This window comes from Lasioglossum baleicum, chromosome 10, assembly GCF_051020765.1.
Source record: "Lasioglossum baleicum chromosome 10, iyLasBale1, whole genome shotgun sequence".
NCBI classification, from domain to species: Eukaryota; Metazoa; Arthropoda; class Insecta; order Hymenoptera; family Halictidae; genus Lasioglossum; species Lasioglossum baleicum.
In genome coordinates this window covers 5,030,691-5,049,590 of record NC_134938.1, presented here as the reverse complement: position 1 = coordinate 5,049,590, position 18,900 = coordinate 5,030,691, and the positions used below count along the sequence as shown (strand labels likewise).

The following is an 18,900-nucleotide window of genomic DNA, read 5'->3' as shown; positions in this document are numbered from 1 at the left end:
ACGACGCTCGAAGCTGCTTGAAGCTGCTCGAAGTTCGAAGCTGCTCGAAGCATAGGATGCTCGGAATCTGAACGATTCTGCCGAGCACACCCTGCCAATATAAAGCGCTACTCATAAAGTGGTATTCTCCGGGCAACGTGTGCCCGGCAGAAGTTTCCGGGTAGATGGAAGTCAGCTCGTATCTGGATTCTGCCTCGCCGTAAGAGGGCAGCACGGTTATACAGTGTAGCCAGATGAGGGGAATCACGGTGAGATGATGTACCCCCTCTCTGATGACCAGACCAGTCTACGATCTTAGTGGGGGACGTTGGAGTGTGCGCATTGCGTATGGTGCTGGAATGGGATAGTGGAAGGGGTAAGGAGGAGAGTACATGACATCCGTTTGGTGCTCAGTCTGGCGACACTGCGGTTATACAGGGCAGGTCGCACTAATATTAGTGCCACCGACGAGAATACCTCGTCTGTGTTAGTGCGACGCAGGCAGAATCCAGGACCGAGCTCCTTCCATCTGCCCGGCAGCTACTTCCGGGCAGATGTCGGGTCTTTCTGCCAGCAGAAGCGTTGCCTCTGCTGACACAGCTGCCCGGCCAAAACCGAGCATTTGGCTGACTGGGTATATCTATGTACGAAAACTATTTTATTTTAAGTTTTTGCGAGGAAAACACAATTTTTCAACTCTTCTTCCTTTTTGTAGTTACTAAAATTTTCAAAAGATGCCAGATATATCCTTCGACAGAATTCAGTCAATTTTTGATATATTACAGATCTACAAAGGCTGCTACCACTGAAAATGATATTTTATTTGATTCTCCCTTCTTAAAAATCGTCTCGAAAGAGTAGAATCCGATTTTATCGCATTCGAATTCGACTTCAGGTACCCGCCCACCCCTAGCGATTGGTGCTCCAGCGGCCACTGACGTTGAATTGGCTCCCCCCACTATTTCGCTCCAGACTCGCGCTGGCGGGAGAGTGGGGGTAGCAGATCTCACGTCATTGGCTCCCGGAGCACCAATTCCTAGGGTGGGAGGGTACCTGAACTCGAATTCGAATGCGATAAAGGAAGAAGAGTTGAAAAATTGTGTTTAAATTTGATTTAATTTACATAAAATACGAAAACATTTAAAAATCTGGAAGAATGCGTATAAAATCAGATTTCGGGTACCCGCCCACCCCTACCAATTGCCCAGGCGCGCGCTATAGCACTCGCGGGATCGTCTTATCCCCAACGATGAGTTCTCCGTTTTTTCTTCTGATTGATCGATGATTTTACGGAAACAGCTTACACGTGTAACGACAAGATTATTATATCGAGATGCCGAACGATGACGCGATGACGACGGATGGCGTGCCAACCGAGGCGGGAATTGTTCTTTTAGAGAGGAAAAAAAGTGGAAAATATGCGAAAAGAAAAGAAAAAATAGAATATTACCTATATATGTATAAAAATAATATAAACGACGATAATGATATTAAGGTAAATAAGTACGACAAAACGACTGCTCTATACTGCTAAAGTACAAATGTTTCATTTTAATTGTTTTATAAAAGAAGAAAAGAAAGAAACGATATCGATTTGTTAGAGATTAAGTTTAACGCGCGTACCGCCCGCGCGCGATGTACGTGTAATTATATTTATTTGTTAATCCCTCTCTCTCTCTCTCTCTCTCTCTCTCTCTCTCTTTCACACACACTCTTTCCGTTTCTCTTTCTCTATCAGTATACGCGTGGCCCTATCTCACACCGACGCGTACACAATTTTGCGATCCGCTCACGCTCGCTAACCGCGCGTACACATTACAATAATTCAAACAATCATACACACACACACATATGTACACACACATGCATCCTTCCTACCGTACTTGTGTGTAAATCATACGATATACAGAGTGAATTCTGCGACTTGCGTAACTTGACTTTTTAGCTCGCAATTGTTGATTTATGCAGATTCGTAAGAATCGATCATTGAGCAAAGTCCTATTTAATGAAAAGAAAAATCTTCGCTTCGTCGAATCCTTTGTTTTGTTTGTTTGGAAACGGAATTCTGTATTTGCATACGAAAATTCATATGAAAAATAATTACTGGCCACGTGTTCGATCGGTATCTCTCAAACCAGAAACTGATTAGTTCAACAATTATATTTTAAGCGAACATTCGTCGACGAACAATCAAAGAGGCCAAGATTAGCAAATCGTACGTCCACTTTGTATACTTGTTACCAGCAATACAGGTGCGTACAGGTGCACAGAATGAAATTCGTCGTTTTCGTGCTGAAGGTTCTATTGTACAGCGTTTCCCAATCACTTTCAATAAATCCTTAGCTCTATGAACTTGAAAGCAACATATACATATATATATATATATACACATATATATTTTTTAAACGTTCATTATGAATTGTTTCCATGAAAAATGTTCGTTTCCACATGAATACGCAACGTGTATTTAATAATAATATCTGTTAAGCTATACTTTTTGAAAGTAAGAACGCTCGCGAAAGATGAAAAGAAAACTTGATTGTGGACCTACAAAACTGCCTTCGAACGTGCAACTATTTATTAAAACGACTGCTTGTTCTTCCTGAGAAGATTGTGCTAAACTAAGATGAAGTCTATTTCCGCAGACGAGGAACTGGTTCGCATAAATAACAATTCTAACAACACCGATTGGGAAACGTTGGTTCACTTGAACAAGATGCGACAATAATATTGCCATTTTGTGTTCAATCACGAAACAATGAACTCTACTTCGCGGCTGTAAAACATTGTAATACTGAAACCAGAATTTTTGCTGGAGCCTACTACTTCCACCGACGCAACAATACATTTATTATAAATTACTTCGACTTCGGTTGTGCCCGACACGAACGGGAAATGGTCATTTCAATGGGAAATCCGCTCGAAAAATCGTCGAGGCGTCATTAAACTAAAAAGATGATAAAATATTTTTCTAATCTCCGCTATTTCGTAAAAAGAAAAAAAATATACGGTCGGGAGACAAAATGTGTCGGGCACAGGTGAATCGGAGGGAAAAGAAGCCAAGATTCTTTGTACTGCAACCTTAATAAACGCGTTATTATTGTCGTTGCTTGGTTCAATCGCGTATCGAGCAGTGTCACGGCCGTCTCTAGGCCGGAACACGATGTGGCAACGCCGCAGACAGACCATCAGTCCGATCGATCTACTGCACATGCGCAGTAGCGTTTAGAGACGGCCGTGATGTAACGCGAACAAATTCAGATCGGACTGAGACAGCGTTGCCAAATCTACCATGTTCCGGCCTGTACTAGAGACGGCCGTGGCAGTGTACATTCTCGTGTGACGCGTGCAGGGCCGCGGGAAGGGGTGACATTCACCCGCGACTAAGGAAAGGTGCGCTGATGGCGCCGATATTTTTTTGTTCACAAATTTCGCGCTAATTTCTATAGAAATGTCAATAACAGACGGCGTAAACTACAAAGATCTAATCAACCAAAAGTGAAGTTATAAAATTAAAACCTTGCTTGCGTTCTTTTTAAGTTTTTTGGGGGCACAAGTGTTCCTTGCCGCGGCCCTGGACTCGTGGACGCTCATTTTTAGACTGTGGATCTTTTATGGCTTCTGGAATGTTCAAAAGATGTTCAAAAAATTTTAGAATGTATAAAATTCGACAGAGTACAATTTTTATTTATTTACAAAGGTCTACCGTTCTGTATTTGATATTTTCGTCCTAAACACATAAACATCTGCAGTCTAATCACCAATCAGTATCGTTTTCCGAGCATTTCCCGGCCAGAAACGGGCAGAATTTTGTGTCGCTGATCAGTTTGGAAGACAACCGGAGATAGTGTAGATACACATATTATTTTAAATAAAGCAAATTATTTTGATCTGCGTTCGGAATTTCCGTTTCACGTGACGTACAATAGTACAACTAAATTCTTTGCCCATTTCTGTCCACGACACATCCGTTAGGTCCAATGCGTTTTCTCTATTTCCCGCTATGCATTAATTCCAACGAAATGCTTTTGCATAAAAAGTATAAGATCATAGGAAGTTAGGACGTATTATGGCATACGATTGTTTCCTCTATCATTTTTCTCTATTTTTACTTGAAAAAAGAGCGGTACCTCGTCCCAGTTCCCAGAATCGCCCTGTACATAAATATGATTTGCAACGAATCGCGATAATATTGGCGCGGGAGAGTTCGCAGACAGTTGAAAACAGACAACGTGTATGTCAACGATAGACTATACTCGGCCATTTGGGTGCAGAGTGAAACCGGAAACGGAGGAACCGCGGCGAAAAACGCTTCTCCTGCGTTTCCACCTGCGTGGAAATAATAAATGGTTGTTAAAACGCAGCTACAATATCGCTAATATCGCACGTCCAGCAGTTGTCTTCTCGTCGAGACAGGCTAAATCGTTCGTGATTCACTGTTATTCGATCAGTATCAGTTAATAAACTTTTTAAATAGTGTTAACATACAACGGTACCATTTCTTTTTCTTTCTTTTTTTCATCATTGACCCTCCATTTCGCCCAAAATCCTCTTCTCGCATCTCTGCACTCAAATGGTTCAATAAATGAGCACGAATCAACTGTCGTACTTAAGTGACGGGTTTGCGAGGCTTCCATCTTGAAGCCTGCTACAGTATTCTCTCCGTAACTGTCGCATTTATGCATTTATAGCCTCTGAAAACATGTTCAAAAAATACTATAATTATTTATTTCGAATCTACAAAGCCTACTAGCACTGATGATCAAATTTTATTTGCTTCCGCTCTCTTAGAATTTGCCCAGAAACTTCTAGTCCTCAGCATTCGAGTGGCGACTCGGAGTCACCGCTAAAAATTGCTATACCATTACGCAAAATATTGTTTAGATCAGCGGTTTCCAACCTGGGAGGCGCCAAAATTTTTTTATAAAAAATTAAATGCCCCACTTATGTCTTTCTATATATAATTTTTAATATTCAAAAATGTAATTGTTCAGTGATAGCTTTTAGGAAGAAATGACTAGGAAATTGTTGAATTGCCCCACGTTGGGAAACATTGGTTCAAAACGTGTCTATATTAATTATTATATATCTATTAAAAAAATAAAAGATAAGGGGGCGCGGAAAAGAATTTTTTTCTTCGGGGAGGCGTAGTAGCATAAAAGTTGAAAATCGGTGGTTTATATTATTAAATATGTTGGTATCTAATCAATTGCTAAACATTTCAGTAAATGAACAAAAATGATATAGAATGGAATTATTCTAGGTCGGAAGAAATGTTCAATTTTCCAGTTAAAATAGCTCTGAGTTTAAAGGGCCAGAAAGAGGTACTTCCGAAGTACTTCACAACAGTTATATGGAGAGAATACTGTGCATTAGCAACTATATCAGATTTTATGTATACAAGATGAACCACCTAACGCGATCGTCTTAACTCTCGTGCACTGTTCGAGTCGATTCGACTTGAGAATAGACATTTGCTTTTTAATTGTAATCACATCCTTGTGCTGAAATATACATAAATTGATTGGAGAATTTTGATACATTGTACGCGAGTTAAGAACTAGATTTTTTCCAGAATTGAATGTCAACTGTGATCCAATCTAATTCTCAAAATATAAATGTCCCAATCTCCTGAAGAAAGAGTTCACATTAGGTAGTTCACCGGGTCTATCATTTTCCAAAGCAATACGAATAATGTTGCTCCCTCGTCGATACGGGACGGAGCATCAATTTTTGTCTTTAATATAAAAAGAAAAAAAGAAAGCTACAGTAAACTGCAAACCTTTGTGAGAAATATATTTTTCTGGAGTAATTTATAAAAATAAGTATTATAGAAAACTTTATTTCTTCTCTTAAGGATTTTATAAACGTAAAGATAAATTAGAAAGTTTTTTCTCTCGAGGACTCTGTTAAAAGAAACGCTTTCATTTATATATTGTACTTGTACTTCGCGCGTTCGCGGACAAACTCGAATTTCGAAAATACAGCAAAATTAATGGTTTAAAGGAGAGTCTATGCGAACTTTTGCTTTATTTTCTTAAGGAAAAGATTCTGATTTATGCTCATTTCCATGAAATAATGTAGATAAATCTGTACTTGCATTTTATAGTCTAGTAATGAATGTGAAACCGTGTAAATCGAAATTAATTCTTCGTAAGATCAAAGAAAGCTGACTTTCTTCGCTTGCCGAGTAAACAGCTCGTACACGAGATAGGTGGTGACATGCTTCACCAAAATGTTTCCACTATCCTGAATAGTAGAAATCAATTCAAACTATTACACGCTGTTAACTCCTGTTTTTTCATGTGAATGTTATTTTCTATAGCGAAATTGAATAAAAAAGAAATCCAATTTTCTTCAGAGATATAAAGAAACCCTGTAGTTTCAATTGTTTCCTATCATCTGGAACGTTATAAAAATCTCAGGTGAGTAGTAAAATATTCTGAAGAAGCATTCCGTAAAAAATTCCTTTATTTTCGTACGTTTACTCATAAAATCATCAGTAAGTCATCAACTATGTCTATCGCAGGTCAGGATTATCATCAGGCACTGTTGGTTCGAATTTTTCTATATATGGTATTCGTAATTCTCTCTTTATTACCATTTGTTCTACTTTCGGTGGTAACTTAATACCTACTAACTTAGACACCGCACTCCTCTTGTGAGTTCCAGCATCTTTCCGTTTGCGCTGTCCTTTCGAGGTTCTTTTAATTAACTTTCGAGACATATGCAATTTCTGAATGTGTTCTGCTAGTTTTGCTTTCGATGAAATTTCTGCCTTACATATGTCGCATTGAAACTTCCGCCCCTGATGATTGTTTCGTATGTGCGTGTCTAAATTACTTTTAAAATGGTATACTCTAGAACAGTCCTCGTACGAACAAGGAAAAAGTGCTCTAACTTTTGCGTGAATCTTAGAATGAAGTTTTAAGTGGCACTCCTTCGAAAACACCTTATCGCAGTCCTTGCATTTGTGATCTGTGAATGAAGAAAACGAGTCAAAGACATTGACGTTTAAGTGAAAATATACTGAAAAATGTTAATGGGTGCCTACAAATTGTAGGATGGGTTTTCCGATGATTACAAAATGCACGCCATTTGTTGAAAACTTCGTTGCAACCTGACGCAGTGCAAGTATAAGTTTTTTTTCTAGTTTCATGATTTACGACATGCTTTTTATATAATCTAACACTCGTGAAAATTCTGCAACAATAGGTACACTTGTGCAATTCTCCAGTGTGCATCGACATGTGCGCTGTAAGTTGATACTTTTTGGTAAATATTAGATTGCATTCTTTGCAAGTCAGTTTGTCACGATCCCTGTGCATTCGATTGTAATGGCGCTTCATATTATGCTGATTGCTGAGGAATTGCAGACACTCGTGACATCTGAAACGAAGATTGATATGTTATAATTAAAAATCTTAAAAGATACATATATATTGGGTCGACAAGAAAGTAATTTCAGTATTTTAAGGTGAAATATAAAAAGCCAATTTTTCGATTCAGGCAATGAACTTTAATCAGTAAAATATTTTCCATTTTGTTCGATGATCTTTCGCCATCTTTCTGGTAGCTTCAGAATTCCGTGCTCATAAAATATCGAAATTACTTTCTCGCCAACCCAATATATAGGGAGAGAAAATTTTTTTACTGGTAGGTCTTCCTGATCAGATTATGAGTTTCCATGTGACGTTTCAAATGCGAAGAATTCGTGTAAGCTTTGTCGCATCCTGGATGATTGCATTTATAGCATTTCTGTAGAAGGATACAAGTTGTTAAAAAGTACTACTTGATATTTGAACAAGTAGAAGATCTAATTACCTCTCCAGTATGAAGTCTAATGTGTCTAGCTAGTCTAGATGGCCTAACGAAGGCCTTGTCGCAACCGTCAAAGGAACATTTATACTTTTTCTCATCCGTGCATCCTATTGCTTTCCGACTTTCAAGTTCGAATGAAACAGATTCTGTCTCTGAATTTGTATCTTGCCCCATAATGTTCTAAATATTACCTTCTGATACAAAACAAATAATTAATAGCATCAAACATGACAATACGATTATTTAATAACTATTTAAAAAGATAAGAACACATTTCTAAACCTGAAATGTAACATTTTAACTGGAAAATTGAACATTTCTTCTTAAATTTGGTGGATACGAAATTAATATAATACCTCGTATAATACTCAAGTATTTAACAATTGATTAGATACCGACATATATCTAATAATGTAAATAATATTTTAAATAATGGTACAGCAATTTTTAGCGGCGCTTCAGAATCACCAATCGATTTATTAATTTAACTCATCTAATTTTGATTCAATATGAACGACATTCAAGACGAACGATTATATATTTATACAAAATCAAAATTGTCTACCTGAATTGCAACAAACTGGGGTGAAATAGAAAATTATATTCATTATGTTTAATGGATTGAAAATAATATAAGAAAAAACAAAGTTAACACAAATTTCTGTCACGAAACTTTAAACAAATCTTGATACGAAATATGAACAATTTAATTTAACTTAACCTTTTATAATACTTACTGCTTTAACCTTCTTATCTTGACTATTAGCATTATTGTACAATTGGGATTACATTTACAGACGTGCAACATCTTTCCTTAATAACATATTACATATTATTGTTTGCTCCAGAATATCCTCTCTGTTTGCACTTATATATTTAGATTTAGCAGAGTTCAGAATCAGCTGTCCAATCGGCATACATTACGTACATATGTACACTGTGCAAGTAGTAAGTACTTAAATACGTATGTGTTCGTGAGACTTTTTTTAAATTGGGTCTAACAACGAATCAATGACCACCATAGTTCGATCAGCTGTAAATTCTGCAGGGAGGTTAGGTTTGCTTATGTTCGTTTGACAGCACACGAAGGTGAGATCGGATGCCAAATTAAGATCACGTAAATAAATCAAGAGCTAATGATAGCTTTTATTATACGTATACACATATACATATATACGAGAGAAATTAATTTTCGAAGGATATTTCCGTAACTTTCTATTTATAGTGGAAGATGCGATGCGTATAAAAGTTTACAGGAGGTTAGATCACCATTAATGTTTCACGCTAGATGTTGTATTATTGGCATTATATTCATGTATCTGTAGAATTTCTGTGTATATACGAATACTGTGGACTCCGATTAATTAGGACAGATTGGAAACGGATAATTTGACCCAATTAGACAGCTGTTCCAATTAACTGGAATCCATCATATATATGCAATTGTAGATTGTGCAAATAGATGTAATGAAAGTCACTTTGTGACTCGAAAACGTTATTGCATTGTATCTAACAATCCTGTTATTAAATCTCACAAGTTAAATTTCAAAGTTTTCGTTAAATAATTTCGGGCAAAGGTTGTTCTAATAATTTGATTTAAACAAGATATTCTTGGAGGAAACTTGAAATAATTGATCATTTCTGTAAGTTTGCTTGTTTCAAATAGGACTGTTACTTTTCCAAAGAGCTCTGAAACTTCGATTCTCATCACCTTCGAAGTTTCTGAAATCGCTTCAGAATCTTCAGCTTTAAAATCTTCCACCTCCGAAGGAAAGTAACAGTCCAAATTTTTCGAGTAAGAAATTTTGATCAATTTCATCATTGCTGATATTTTCCAATTATTTTTAGTTCAACTTGTGTAGCATTTTCCTAGAAGCAATGCATATATTTTAATAACACGATGTTCCAAACACCATTAGAATCCTCAGGAACATAATGGGTCAAACACTCAGCGAGCCTGTGACGACAAAGAAGTCGGTATGCTGCAGAGATTCCAATTATCGAGTTGGCAGTGCTTGTATGCAAGGATGGCGTACTAAAATGGAAGATTGTCATGTACACATACTTTCATTACCAGACGATCCTGGTACCGCATTCTTTGCAGTATACGACGGTCATGGAGGTGAGAATGTACTAGTAAAAGTCTGAAGATTTCAGGCTTGTTATGCGTTAACAACGTTGGCTTGAACATCTATTTTGTAAATGAAAGGAAATTTATTGTAAGAGAAAATTTCAGATTTTTCTACACCTTCTATAAGTTGGAAATTATAATAAATAGGTATAACTATAGTTGCTCCCAAGCTCAAAAGGATAATGGTTAATATTGATAGGTGCTGCAATAGCACAGCATGCTGGAAAACATCTTCATGAATACATAACTAAGAGAAGCGAGTATAACACTGGTAACATTGTTCAAGCTATACAACAAGGTTTTCTGGACTTAGACGAAGCAATGTTAAATGATACGGTGCTTAGAGACGAGCAAGCAGGAACCACAGTCATAGCTCTTCTAATTAAAGACAACGTTATATACAGCGTAAGTCTACGATAACTTGTTTCTTTTCAAGCAGGCTTCTAATTCTTTGTCTAACTGATTCAAATGACTTTTTCAGGCGAATGCAGGCGACAGTAGGGCAGTTGCAAGTGTTAATGGCCACACAGTTCCCCTAAGTCGCGACCATAAACCTACATTGAAGAATGAACGCGAACGAATTGAAGCTGCCGGTGGTTGGGTGGAATTTAACAGAGTCAATGGTCAGCTTGCATTATCCCGAGCTCTTGGAGACTTCATGTTCAAACGAAATGACCGTAAACCACCGCAGGAACAAATTGTGACTGGTAAGGCTTGCGTATTGATTATACGCGAATGTTTAGAAATTTAATTTCGTTTATCTGCAGCCTTCCCGGAAATTCAATCATTTGAAATAACGGAAGATTGGGAATTCGTTGTTTTGGCGTGCGACGGTATTTGGGACGTTATGACAAGTAAGGAGGTAATCAATTTTGTAAGGACACGCTTAAAGCAACCCAAGTCTAGAACAGGCCAGGAAACTGAAACAATGGATCCTGAAGAGATTTGCGAAGAGCTTGTGAAACATTGTCTCGCACCAGATACTCTAATGGGCACTGGCTGCGATAATATGACCGTTATCATTGTCTGTTTCTTACACGGGAAGCCACACTCTCAATTCATCTCTCGATTTAAGGAAATCGATTGTACAGATTCACAGACTTAGTCACATTGCTAATATCTTAATCCGATCATTTTGTAAATTGGCTTGTCTTTTATTCCACACACACGTTGCAGTCGTGGAGGTTTCAAGAGATTTTTCTATTTCTCTGTGAACACTTTGGAAGAGTATATTCAAATTACAATTAGACGTGACCATTTTTGAAAGCCTTACAATGGAAAAGTCTTTTGAATAATCCCTCGTAGATTTCGATAAACAAGAAGAGAGAGAAAAAGTAAGCTGAATTATAAGCTTTTATTTACAATTTCGAACAATGGACCAAAAACGTCCAGATATAAGTATTATAACAATGTTAGTAAAATGCAGTAGGGTCTCGTTTAAAGTCCGCAGCGGTCCTGTAAAGATGAAACGGCCGCGTTGGCCAGGGAGCTTAACCTGTCCGCGACTTTGTTCACACCTTCGAGTACGCTTTCCCTGACGTCGTCGAAATCCACAACCCCGGATCTTCCACTGCTGAGACGCATTGACAAAGAAGACGTTGGAGAAGTTGGTGTGGAACTTCCTGTGCCAAAGTAGTCGGCCGATGAAATACTAGATGAGCCCTCGAAGCGACGGAGATTACTCTTACGTTCCCACTGTACAGAAAATTTCATTTAGTACATGCAGAAAGAGAAAAGAAGAGATTATATAACAGTCTTAGAGAATCATTTCTCTCTTTCTCACTTACGGAATCGTCATCTTTGCTGTCTTGAAAATACTGATCTGAGCTAATAGCCTTGGCACTACCGAATTTCTTTTGCGCATCCGACTCCGGCGTCGATGTTTTACTCTCGCTTTTGTTGTTGCTCGATCGGCTCGGTGGACCCACTCGTTTCGGTGGTTCTGGCTCGGCTATTACAACAACTTCTTCGCCGCGAGACTTTTTATTATTATTGCTACTATACGGGATCGATAAGGCATCGTAAAATTCGTCTAAACTAATGAAAAGACCTCGTTCCACGTCGACAACCCTCGGCTCAGAAGCGGTCACAGTCTTCGATGACGTTTCCTGTGTTATCGTCTGCATGTCGGCGAGCGCAGAATGACTGGCACCACTGTGAAGTATTTATTATATATATGTTTTTACGTTAATTACGATTAAAAAAGAAACGTTTATACAGGACAATCATTACCCTCGCGTGTTGAATCCCATGCCAAGACGCTCTGCCTGAGTCGCTTTTGCTGGATCCAGCTGCTTCGCTCTTTCTTCCACTTTCTTAGCTTGTTCATTCAAATTCTGTTCGTATCGGTAGGCAAGACGCGTGGCAATTTCTTCGTGTTCCTCTTTGTTCTCGGTGTCCTGAGAATCCTTCCCTTGCAATGCTTTGTTCGCCTCGATAACACTTCTCTCTAACTCGTCGAAGTTCGTCTTCACTCTCTGGGCACCTAAACCTCCCGTTCTCTTCCCTAACTGTTTCATTAAGAAATATAGAATGTATAAATATTTTTATAATCGATATAAAGAGAAATGTTTCTAGAATATTCTGCACAGATGTTCTATGTACTCACAGGTTTTTTGGTCTGAATTTTTCTACCACCTATAGTCGACTTCCTTTCCGGTACTGAATTCGCGATCGAATCAGATAATTTCACCGTAGGTCCCAGCGAATTCGATTCTGCTTCCAGTGTGCATTTCTCATTACTTTTGTCTACGCTATCGTTGACTGATAAAGAATTAGAGAGCGATACTAAATTTCCTTCTATATGCGTCGAAGACTCGTTGCTATGTAAATCGAAGTTTTCGTGTTCCTTGAAGAAGTCGATCTCGGTAGGATCCTCCGATGTAATAGCTGGATTTTCATCTATATGCAACTGGAAGAAGATGGCGCGTTAAAAAGGAAAATTAGTTGTTCCTAAAGTACAATATAACATTAATTACTCGAACGCCATGTATCGCTTAAAGTACACACATGTTAGGTGAGTGAAATACGCAATAATACTGATATTTTAAAGTAATTCATAGCAATAAGATAAGTGTGAAGTACAACAATGCATAGTAGCTAGTGTGAACATTGTGCAATTTTGTTTACAATTATCCAGATCAAATAAACGTGGAATATGACCACCCAACAAACATTGAGAGGCTATTTATTGTTCTTTCTCTCACAAATGAAGTATAAAGCGACTGTTAGTAAACTTCGAGATACTGTTTCGTGAAAATAGTTTTACAGCTCACCATTTTCTTATTTTTTGTTGGAGGAAGAATCACCTATAATTATCACATTCATAGTTACAAAACATTTGATCGATTAAAGTCTATGTTCTGCGGGAGTTTGTAGATATAAACAAAAATCATTGGATATGTACCTTTATCCCGTAGCGTTGCATAGCCTGAGCAGATGCTTGGGACAGCTTCTCTCTGTATTGCATAGCGGCGCGCGAAGTGTACTTTTGTTGTGCATCGGTTGTTGTACAATTGTGTTGTACAAAGAATTTTCTCTGGAACATGTACCGGTATAATTCAATTATTATGTAATGTATGATATATAACGGCGAAGTTGCCGATGACGTGAGTCCTCTCTGATTTCTGAACAACGTTCTTCTTTAAAGTTTTTGGCTTTAGTAAATCCATGGGATCGATGTACTATCTCCCCTCCACTTTCAATGAGCTTTAGGTATGTTGTCAAGGCCATCAGTCTTAACAATATTCTCATTTAAAGGTTTTGGCGGTCGGCTTTAGTTAGCAAGATAATCGTAAGAAACTTTAAATCCGTAATTTGTAAATTCATATGGGTGTTCTTGATAGTGGACACCGCTACGAGTTAGATTTGGGGATCAAATCTCTAACCCAGCATTTACAAGTAAAGTTTTTTTACCATATACCTAACCCAGACCTGTTATTGTTATTTGGTAAAGTCCCTGGACAGCCAGACTGCAATAAAGTTTAGTGTCCCTTTTCTGCCCTTGTAAAGAGGTGGCGTATTACTATAGGTTGATATCTCTACTTCCTTGCACCGGATCGAGCTTTTTAGACCTAACTCAAACTTACAAAAGCTTGTTGCTAATATCTGAGAAACTAAAGCTGACTGCCAACTATTTTAAAGGAAAAAGTTGTTCAAAATGTCGAGTTTTAGGACCCACATCATCTGCAGCTTTACCTATATAACATATAAATCAATGTCTCAAGAAAAGAGAAAAAAACTGACAGCATTAGCATTTCCACCCAATTGCATGTTCCTCAGTTGTATCCATGTCCAATTTGTGTCAAGTTGAGTGGACCGCACGAATGTCAAGTGAACGCCAAGTCCTCGATGCACGGCAGAACAGTCGATGCACAGGAAAATGCCATATGTTACGCTGGCCCATGCTGGATTCTTTGCATTGCAGTCGAAGCATGCCTGAAGGAAAAATGCAATTTAATGTGTGTTGCAGTTTAACTATATATAGTCTAATTGCAGTGCGGACTTAATTAACATTTCTAACGTTACTTCTAATGCAATATGTAGCGATGTATATGAAGTTTTCCGGAAGGTGTATTGAGGAAAAATGATTCATCATAGTTGAACGGAGACGCGAGAAAGTTTCCTTAAATTACAGGTTGGAAATGAAATTAAGACTTTTTCCCTTCGAAATGATCGTGAACCGTGTTCTCAGATATTTGAACATTAATATCGGGATTCGATGTAGAATAAAGGGATAAACAATTAAACAAACCTTATTCGTTGGAATGGCTCGCAATCTTTTGAAAATTTCCTCGATATCACTTTTACTAGGTGCTGGATCTGCCATTTTTGACGTGTTGTCAACGGCCTCGCAAAGTATTCTGGGACGCGTGGCGATAGTCTGGATACAATGCCTAGAGGTCGCTTGCTTATTATTTAAAGGTGAAATAAGCTTGATAAATATTTAACACAAGCTGCACAAGAAACATCTGCTTACGTAGTTTGAAATATTTATTAATATATATATTTTACAAAACATTCATTTACAAAAATTAATTGCATCCTTTATGATTTTACAATGGTCTTGTTAAATGTCCACCATATTTAGAATTTATTAGAAATGTTCTTCTTAGAAGACATACCGGTTATTATAATTATACTAATTATGCAATTATCAGGTACATCAAGACTTCTTCTTGTCCGTTGACGCGTCAGATCGTTGTGCCATGTTTGGAGAGTCGCTCACGTTTACTTCTTCCTCGTCCACTTCCAGACTGTTTAATCTGCAACCGCTACCATTACAATATTGTTTGCACGTATTTTTAACAATACTGTTGAAAACGCTACCATTGCAATACTGTTTTACTTTATTTTCCAAGGAATTCTGCAGCAATGGTGATAGTCGCGTGATATGTATATACTACAACATTACAGAACCGACACTCGGCTTAGATTGGAACTTTAGTGTATATTAAATGTTATTGTTAAAAATTGGATATTTCATAGGCAGCAACACAAAAGTAGCATTATCACCAATAAACTTACTCATCCTGCTCTAAGCTGTATAGCATTTGAAAACCAGCATCGAGACTAGGAGGAAAACCCATTTCAGGGTCCAGTAATTGAAGAGTTGGAACCTCTCTATAGACATTACCGAATTCGTCGAGTTCTTCGAACTGCAATTTATTCGCTGCTTCATCTAAAACCATCCTGGAAAATGAAATAATATTTACAAAGATGCAACGCCCCTTTTCTTCCACTATACTACAAAGGTTAAGTTCAAATTGCCTCTGTTTTTCCATCATTGTCTCAGCCTTCTTCCTCATGTTCTCCTCAAACTTTAACACATATTCTTGATAGTAGTCGTGAAGAGCAGCCACCCCGCCAATCCCCGTTTCCAATAAAACTCTCTCCACTATATCCTACAAAAATATTCGGTCAATTAATCAAATAATCAAATACGAAATTGATGCGATGTGGTTTCCAATGAATCTTATTTTACAAGAAATTGATGATCCTTCTGTTCGTACGCCGCTTTCATCAGAAGAGTCATTCTTCTCAGAAAATGATCGGCAATGTCTGTGAGCGTTTCTATAGCTATGTCCGATGATTTTTCGAATCCAATATGAGCCAAGAGAACGGTAACGGCGTGCCTTAATATGGCTCGTGTCGTTTCTGGTGTGAGGTAATGCACTGTAGATGAATCTTTGAATGCGCTTCTGAAAGGATGCTATTTATTAATCATTTTATATATCGAGGAAATATTATATAGATTTACTTTGATACCTTTCTTTCTGTACAGGTAGAAATTGAAATGAACTCTGTGTTTCTTTCACGTCTTGTAACTTTTGTGCCTCGATCGTGGTCATGTTCCCAAGAACCATTCCTTCTTCCTAAAAATACAGGAATACGTGTGTGTATTATGATTATTACACGCTTTATTACAGTTTGTTTTCTTAAACAAAATATATCTAAAATATGGATGTATTTACGTATTAGGTTGGAGGGAAAGTTCTGTTGTATTTTAATTTATTCAATGATATAATTTCCATTATTTGCAATTCCCGTTACCCAATGACTCACTAGCAACATGTGTTTTTTATTTACAAGCAAATTTACCTGCTTATATAAAATACAACAGAACTTTCCCTCCAACCTAATAGTTAGGAAAATCGACTTTTTATGGTTATACTATTACCATCATTCGTAGCTGTTGATGAAAGTTTATAGTATTCAATACATGAAGATTTCCCATAGGTAATCTGTAAAATTAATAAACGATGTTTAAGAATATGTGAAAGCTGATGTTTTCATTAGAAGATTCAAAGATCATACTGTATATAATCAGGTTGTCTGTCCATTTGATAATCGCAATCTGTGTTATTCGATTCTTCCATAACTTGCCTCCAAATATTTTCTATAATATCCGGAGTGATTACTTCCTGCTTCAGAGTTTCCCTCGCTGGCAATTCTCCCCATAGGGAACCAGCTCCAACATTTTTAGCAGACTTCATGGCACAAGCTGAAACATTCTTATGTTAGACTTGGAAAGAACATTAGGCTCTATTTCATCTTACAATACCGAAATTACTTTCTTGCCAACCCAATAATTTTAGAACTAAATGTTTGTTTCTTTTTATATACTTGTAGAAACTGATTAAAAAACAGTGGCTGTCGTTTGTGCACATTATGTATTGTAATTATTATTATTTGTTATTGAAAACAAACCAGTTTTACGAAAAGAAAAAAGTACACGTAAATACATACACTTACCGACTTCGACTTGAATATCCCGCGTACGCACTAAACATAGAATTCACGTATCATGAGAAAATTCTTGAAGTGTCATTATTCTTTTCTCGTAAACTTGTCATTAATGAATTATATGTTTTACAGGTAGAACTTGAGGTTCGATTACCTCAATGTTGAATTATTCGAAAGTCATATTCTTAGAAGACAAAACTCATGCAAAACGATAATCGACAATGCGTCTCCTGATTGCTCCTGATTCAACCCATTCAACCACGGATGAAGTATTGGTATAGGCAGAGAGAATATAAGAGTGTTCACGCTTGTTGGAGTTTCAATGTTTTGGGTACAGTGCTGCCCCCTCTACTACTTGTTACAACAATTATAAGTGTTTAGAATATAAGTTATGAACATATACAATATACAAACATTTTATGTATGAATATACAATGAATAAATAAAGAGAAATAGTAAAAAAACGTGTCTGCGATTAAATTTATTATTATTTATTACCCTTATTTCCCAAATTTCCGACTTGACATTGAGTTGTATTCCTGCCACCTCCTTCGACATCATGTTCTCCTGATACAATGTTCAATTTTCGAGATTTTCGAAAATTTTCGCCAATTTTCGCCAATTTTCGACCGTCTGGCTTGTCGTTGACTTGTACTACTGAATTTTCGAAATTTTTCGGCCGTCTGACTTGTCGTTGACTTGTACTACTGAATTTAGTGCCACCTCCTTCGATATCATGTTCTCCTAATACAAAGTTCAATTTCCGAGATTTTCGAAAATTTTCGCCAAGTTTCGACCGTCTGGCTTGTCGTTGACTTGTACTACTGAATTTTCGAAATTTTTCGAGCGTCTGGCTTGTCGTTGACTTGTACTACTGAATTTAGTGCCACCTCCTTCGATATCATGTTCTCCTAATACAAAGTTCAATTTTCGAGATTTTCGAAAATTTTCGCCAATTTTCGACCGTCTGACTTGTCGTTGACTTGTACTACTGAATTTAGTGCCACCTCCTTCGATATCATGTTCTCCTAATACAAAGTTCAATTTTCGAGATTTTCGAAAATTTTCGCCAATTTTCGACCGTCTGACTTGTCGTTGACTTGTACTACTGAATTTAGTGCCACCTCCTTCGATATCATGTTCTCCTAATACAAAGTTCAATTTCCGAGATTTTCGAAAATTTTCGCCAAGTTTCGACCGTCTGGCTTGTCGTTGACTTGTACTACTGAATTTCGGATACCTCCTTTGACATCATGTTCTCCTAATACAAAGTTCAAATTTCGAGATTTTCAAAAATTTTCGCCAATTTTCGACCGTCTGGCTTGTCGTTGACTTGTACTACTGAATTTTCGAAATTTTTCGAGCGTCTGGCTTGTCGTTGACTTGTACTACTGAATTTAGTGCCACCTCCTTCGATATCATGTTCTCCTAATACAAAGTTCAATTTTCGAGATTTTCGAAAATTTTCGCCAATTTTCGACCGTCTGACTTGTCGTTGACTTGTACTACTGAATTTAGTGCCACCTCCTTCGATATCATGTTCTCCTAATACAAAGTTCAATTTTCGAGATTTTCGAAAATTTTCGCCAATTTTCGACCGTCTGACTTGTCGTTGACTTGTACTACTGAATTTAGTGCCACCTCCTTCGATATCATGTTCTCCTAATACAAAGTTCAATTTTCGAGATTTTCGAAAATTTTCGCCAAGTTTCGACCGTCTGGCT

At 37.4% G+C, this 18,900-nt stretch overlaps 4 protein-coding genes across 14 annotated transcripts; 1 reads left to right on the top strand and 3 right to left on the bottom strand.

Annotated features, from left to right (window-relative positions):
• Positions 1–1,362: 1,362 nt before the first annotated feature.
• On the bottom strand, positions 1,363–8,883 carry LOC143212988 (zinc finger protein 711). 2 transcript variants are annotated; one of them, XM_076432375.1, is made up of 5 exons: positions 8,538–8,883; positions 7,804–7,991; positions 7,634–7,737; positions 7,034–7,368; positions 1,363–6,957 (listed from the first exon to the last, which is right to left on the bottom strand). In XM_076432375.1, the coding sequence occupies exons 2-5, from the start codon at positions 7,972–7,974 to the stop codon at positions 6,500–6,502; spliced, it is 1,068 nt and encodes a 355-aa protein (XP_076288490.1). In that variant the 5' UTR covers positions 7,975–7,991; positions 8,538–8,883; the 3' UTR covers positions 1,363–6,499. The 2 variants fall into 2 exon arrangements, with proteins under 2 accessions (XP_076288490.1, XP_076288489.1); XM_076432374.1 differs by having other exon boundaries at positions 7,804–7,994; positions 8,538–8,879.
• On the top strand, positions 8,733–15,834 carry LOC143212990 (putative protein phosphatase 2C T23F11.1). 5 transcript variants are annotated; one of them, XM_076432387.1, is made up of 5 exons: positions 8,733–8,748; positions 9,720–9,922; positions 10,131–10,336; positions 10,413–10,638; positions 10,699–15,834. In XM_076432387.1, exons 2-5 carry the CDS (start codon positions 9,736–9,738, stop codon positions 11,034–11,036), a joined length of 957 nt encoding a protein of 318 aa, XP_076288502.1. In that variant the 5' UTR covers positions 8,733–8,748; positions 9,720–9,735; the 3' UTR covers positions 11,037–15,834. The 5 variants fall into 5 exon arrangements, with proteins under 5 accessions (XP_076288502.1, XP_076288499.1, XP_076288497.1 ...); XM_076432384.1 differs by lacking the exon at positions 8,733–8,748 and adding an exon at positions 8,749–8,889; XM_076432382.1 differs by lacking the exon at positions 8,733–8,748 and adding an exon at positions 8,793–9,059.
• On the bottom strand, positions 11,267–14,838 carry Arfgap3 (ADP-ribosylation factor GTPase activating protein 3). 2 transcript variants are annotated; one of them, XM_076432371.1, is made up of 8 exons: positions 14,685–14,838; positions 14,177–14,368; positions 13,338–13,469; positions 13,207–13,239; positions 12,540–12,842; positions 12,164–12,441; positions 11,719–12,085; positions 11,267–11,626 (listed from the first exon to the last, which is right to left on the bottom strand). In XM_076432371.1, the coding sequence occupies exons 1-8, from the start codon at positions 14,757–14,759 to the stop codon at positions 11,369–11,371; spliced, it is 1,638 nt and encodes a 545-aa protein (XP_076288486.1). In that variant the 5' UTR covers positions 14,760–14,838; the 3' UTR covers positions 11,267–11,368. The 2 variants fall into 2 exon arrangements, with proteins under 2 accessions (XP_076288486.1, XP_076288487.1); XM_076432372.1 differs by lacking the exon at positions 13,207–13,239.
• LOC143212989 (uncharacterized) lies at positions 14,906–17,484 on the bottom strand. 5 transcript variants are annotated; one of them, XM_076432380.1, is made up of 8 exons: positions 17,186–17,476; positions 16,748–16,934; positions 16,611–16,674; positions 16,199–16,305; positions 15,915–16,131; positions 15,701–15,834; positions 15,458–15,622; positions 14,906–15,204 (listed from the first exon to the last, which is right to left on the bottom strand). In XM_076432380.1, exons 2-8 carry the CDS (start codon positions 16,924–16,926, stop codon positions 15,096–15,098), a joined length of 975 nt encoding a protein of 324 aa, XP_076288495.1. In that variant the 5' UTR covers positions 16,927–16,934; positions 17,186–17,476; the 3' UTR covers positions 14,906–15,095. The 5 variants fall into 5 exon arrangements, with proteins under 5 accessions (XP_076288495.1, XP_076288496.1, XP_076288493.1 ...); XM_076432381.1 differs by having other exon boundaries at positions 14,906–15,195; positions 17,186–17,474; XM_076432378.1 differs by having other exon boundaries at positions 14,906–15,195; positions 15,458–15,834; positions 17,180–17,215; positions 17,331–17,470.
• Between the last annotated feature and the right edge of the window lie 1,416 nt (positions 17,485–18,900).